The 4,609-nt window shown below is 37.7% G+C and overlaps 1 protein-coding gene across 1 annotated transcript in view; it reads right to left on the bottom strand.

The window, feature by feature from the left end:
* The window catches only part of LOC107714485 (copine-5-like), a 181,590-nt gene that overhangs the window by 69,563 nt on the left and 107,418 nt on the right, over positions 1–4,609 (bottom strand). The window contains exon 7 of the mRNA XM_016520328.1: positions 3,603–3,666. Within this exon, the coding sequence (XP_016375814.1) occupies positions 3,603–3,666 (64 nt within the window). The remainder of the gene's footprint in view (positions 1–3,602; positions 3,667–4,609) is intronic.

Below are 4,609 nucleotides of genomic sequence, written 5' to 3'. Positions count from 1 at the left end.
TAGTTCCTGAGCGAAGCGATAGCTGCTGAATAATGACTGAAGGGACCTTATGAAGGGAATTATGATTGGTGTCGTGATCCTATAGGTAGACGTGGATCGGCTGAGTGTCAGCTGATGCGAGCTTGACTAACGTGACCTGCCAGAACTAACACTACACTCCATTTGGCTTATGCAACTTCTCCGGATCCTGAAATTTACAAAAAGAGACTCAAACTTCAGTCTGATTTTAATATGTTATCAACTCACCAGGCTGAAAAGTTACTGCTGAAATCCAAACAAGTATTTTTTGAACATGGCGAAAAGCCAAGCAAACCTCTTGCATTTCACTTAAAAGAAAAGAGCTAAAAAATGTAATTTCCCAGATTCGGTCCTCTGATGGTAATTTGATGACTGATCCTAAAAGTATTACTGCATATGTAACGGAGGCCAGCGAGTAGGTGCTGTGCAGGTTAAACCTCACTCCCCTGATCTCAAGAGACGCACTAGCGACTGACGCTAGAGGCTGCAGTCATTTAGCCTCCTTGTTAGTATTGCGTCCGCCTCCCATGCCGGAGACCCGGGTTCGAGACCCACTCGAAACAAGAACGAGTTGTGGCGGTGAGGACCCGGGGGAGAGGGGTGACACATATTTTAAAGATTATTATTCTTTACTATACAATTCTGAATCTCCCTCTGATGGATCCCTTATGGAAAGTTTTTTTTTCTAACATTTGCCTATACCTACAATTTCAGACACTATGAGAGAAGAGTTGGAATCACCCTTTTCCACAGAAGAGATAGGTCAGGCTATCTAGAATATGCAAAATGGCAAGACCATTTGAAGTTTTCTTCAAAAACTTTTAAAAAGTTCACAAAATCTCACTATACGCTGATGATGTGTTGCTCTATATCTCTGATCCGGCTGTTTCTTTACCCGATATCCTGAGAATTATAAATTATTTTACCCTCTTTTCTGGTTATAAATTGAATGTAAGTAAAAGTGAGATTTACCCTATAAATTCTCAAATTTCTAATTTACCGACAAGCGTTTCAGTGTTCAAAGTTGCTTCTCATAGTTTTACATACTTAGGAATAACAATTACTCGTAAGTGCTTAGATCTCTTTAAAGCTAATCTCGCTGGTCAGCCCTCCCCATTTCTCTGGCTGGACATGTGAACTCAGTAAAGATAAATATTTTGCCTAGATTTCTGTATTTATTTCAGTGCATTCCAATTTCTATATCTAAATCATTCTTTAAGACTTTAAACCAACACATCACATCTTTTATTTGGAACAAAAGACCAGCCAGAATTCGGAGGGACATACTTCAGAAACCAAAGGTTGAGGGTGGGCTTGCCCTTCCTAATTTCTTATTTTACTACTGGGCGGCAAATATACATTCTACACTGTTCTGGTTTCAGAGTAATTTCGGCTCTGTGATTGGGTCCCAGCTTGGGTCAGTATTGAAGAGGGTTCTTGCTCCCCAGCCTCACCAGCCGCACTACTGTGTGGCCCTCTTACTGCTATCTCACGTCTTCCATACGGAAATACCATTGTCCGGCAATCATTACGAATTTGGTCCCAATTTCGAAACCATTTTGGCCTCCAACATTTGCCATTGGTTTCACCTATTAATCATAATTCTATATTCCCCCCTCTCTTAATGATAAAGCATTTAATATTTGGCAGAGAGCAGGTATCGCAGTTGTCAATGATATCTACATTGATAATATTTTTCCAAGCTTTTCTCAGTTAACACAAAAATTCACCCTTCCTAGTGTTCACTAGGAAGTCGTGGCCTAATGGTTAGAGAGTCGGACTCATAACCCAAAGGTTGCGGGTTCGAGTCTCGTACCAGCAGGGATTGTTGGTGGGGGGAGTGACGGTACAGCGCTCTCTCCCACCTTCAATACCATGACTGAGGTGCCCTTGAGCAAGGCACCGAACCCCCTACTGCTCCCCTGGCGCCGCAGCATAAATGGCTGCCCACTGCTCCGTGTTTGTGTTCACGGTGTGTGTGTGCACTTTGGATGGGTAAATGCAGAGCACTAATTCCGAGTATGGGTCAACATACTTGGCCACATGTCACGTCACTCACACTTCACTTTTTTCGATACTTGCAATTTCGATACTTGCAGCTTTGTTAAAAACGAATTTCCCAACTTTCCGAATCTTCCACCAAAATCCCATCTAGATCAAATACCCATAGATAAAAAGGGTATATTGTCTACTCTATACAGGCTGAACTCCTCTATTTCTACCCCATGTCTCTCTCTTATTAAGCAACAGTGGGAGTCGGACCTCTGCCTCACATTTGAAGATGAGATCTGGAGCCAGATCTTGTCCTGTATCCATACCTCTTCTATTTGTGCATGACATAGTTTTATCCAATTAAAATTTATTCATCAAATTTATTGGACAAAAGTGAGGTTGGCAAAAATTTGACACAATGTTGACCCTATATGTGAACATTGTCATCAGGCCCCTGCAGACTTAATACATATGTTTTGGTTATGTCCATCTATAACTTCTTTTTGGCTATCAATTTTTAAATGTTTTTCCTCGGTGACAAAATCACGGATCAAGCCTTGTCCATTGGTTGCATTTTTTGGACTTCCTCAAAATGTCACAGGTTTGCCTGGATGTTTTGCAAAAGCTTTTGCTTTATTAAAATTATTAGCTAGACGGCGTATTCTTCTGCTATGGAAACAAAGTCTTCCTCTATCTTTTGATGACTGGCTGCGAGATATTATTCATCTGGAAAACATTAGGTACACAATAAAGGGCAATACTGGCATATTTTCTGAAACTTGGGACCCTTTTATTAGTTTTTTTTTCCTGATTAGGTGAACTCTTCTTCTGTAGTCGCCCAATCTAATCATTAAGTTGTCCTTATGATTGTGGTTTAATTTTGATCAAAAGTGTATGGAGTACCAGTATGTGCACTGTATGTACTTAATTTTTTTTTGTAATGTTTTGTTTGCTCATGTAAATGTGTACAATGTATCTATATCTATTTTTTTTATTATCTTTTTTTTTTTTTTACTCCGAAAAGGTTATTCTGTACATAGGTGACATACACTAATTATGTATTGAGGTTTTTTTTTTATGTTGGAGGTAATGTGGGGGGAAAAATAAGATCTCTGTTTATTACATGCTGGACACTGATGATGTGGACTTCATTCAACACAACAGTTCCCTGCCTCCATCTGCGCACACCTCTTTGAGAGGATCCACTGTCCACCACGCTGACCTGACGGCCTCTTTTTAAAAAAAAATAATTGGTTTCTTTGCCTTGCAGTTTATCATGCTCTGTTGAGAAATGCTCACACGCATCCGTGACCTTTTAAAATAAGTAGTATTTTTCTATTTTAAAGATCCTCACATTCAAGACAAGAGTCAATATTTTTTGTTTTGCATGGATAAATTCATAAACTAGGAAGCTGTTTTCTATCTGCACAGCGGCACTCTGGGCTTTAATGAGACCGAGTGTTTTTAATTGAAGGCCACAGAGTAAATTGCAGGCATCTGCTTAAAACTCATTTCTGCCTGTCCTTGAAGAGAGAAAACCATGAATGCAACACTATGTGGCCCTCTAAAGACACACTGAGTGACAGACTCACCCTGCAGTTCCCCAGTTCTTCAGCAGATAAGATGATAGTGCCGCAGTTCTTTCCCTGTATGCCCCTGAAATAGACAATAAAGATGACATCAAACTATAAGATGTTGAACTCATTGATTACACAACAGCAGTAATTAAGTACAACCCAAGAAAAAACACCATAAGGAGGTCTAGGTCAATAAGAACTATTCGATATGATTGGTTTTCTGTGCTAGTTTCAGGCACAAGAATTCCCAGGGCTAGTGAATTAACTTTCTGATGGTTTTAAACAAGTAAACTTTATCTTATATGGGCAACAAATTACAATGTAATGGCACAAAAAAACTAGGAAAACAAAATTAATAAGCAGTGAAGCACTTTTGTTAACATATTATAAAAAGATAAAAACTTTTCTTCACAAACTCAAAGTCATGTGGTGCAACCAAAAAAAATACAAATAAATAATAATAATAATAATAATTTAAAAATATATATATGGAAATGATATCAGAGAGTAAAGGTCAACAAGTTTCATTACCTTCTGATAATTGTATCTATTTTTAACAAGGTAGGGTTAGTTCATGATGTAAAATGTCATGTGGTGCAACTCCACACATTTTTTTAAATAATATTTATGACACAATAATGCATGATATTTGTAGTAAAAATGTTTTTAAACATAATTTCAATGTAAAAATTATTTAGAAAATGATTAAGATGTTTTATGTTATTCCACATTACATTTTGTTTAGTTGAAAAAAATATTTTTTAAACTATATATATATATACAGTATGTATTTTCAAAAGCATTTGAAACCACTATGAATACAATTCTGGAAACTAAAACATACATTTAAACCAATTAAAAAATACATACAGTCATATTTTGGACACAATTATTATTCATTGTCCCAGGGAACTATTAATTCATTACATTTATATAGCGCTTTTCTGGGCACTCAAAGCGCTTTACATTGTCAGGGGGATCTCCTCGTCCACCACCAGTGTGCAGCATCCCCCAGCCATATT

Source organism: Sinocyclocheilus rhinocerous, unplaced genomic scaffold, assembly GCF_001515625.1.
Source record: "Sinocyclocheilus rhinocerous isolate Xijiao unplaced genomic scaffold, SAMN03320098_v1.1 scaffold269, whole genome shotgun sequence".
In the NCBI taxonomy this organism is placed as follows: Eukaryota; Metazoa; Chordata; class Actinopteri; order Cypriniformes; family Cyprinidae; genus Sinocyclocheilus; species Sinocyclocheilus rhinocerous.
The sequence above is the reverse complement of the archived record's forward strand: the minus strand, read 5'-3'. Positions and strand labels throughout refer to the sequence as shown.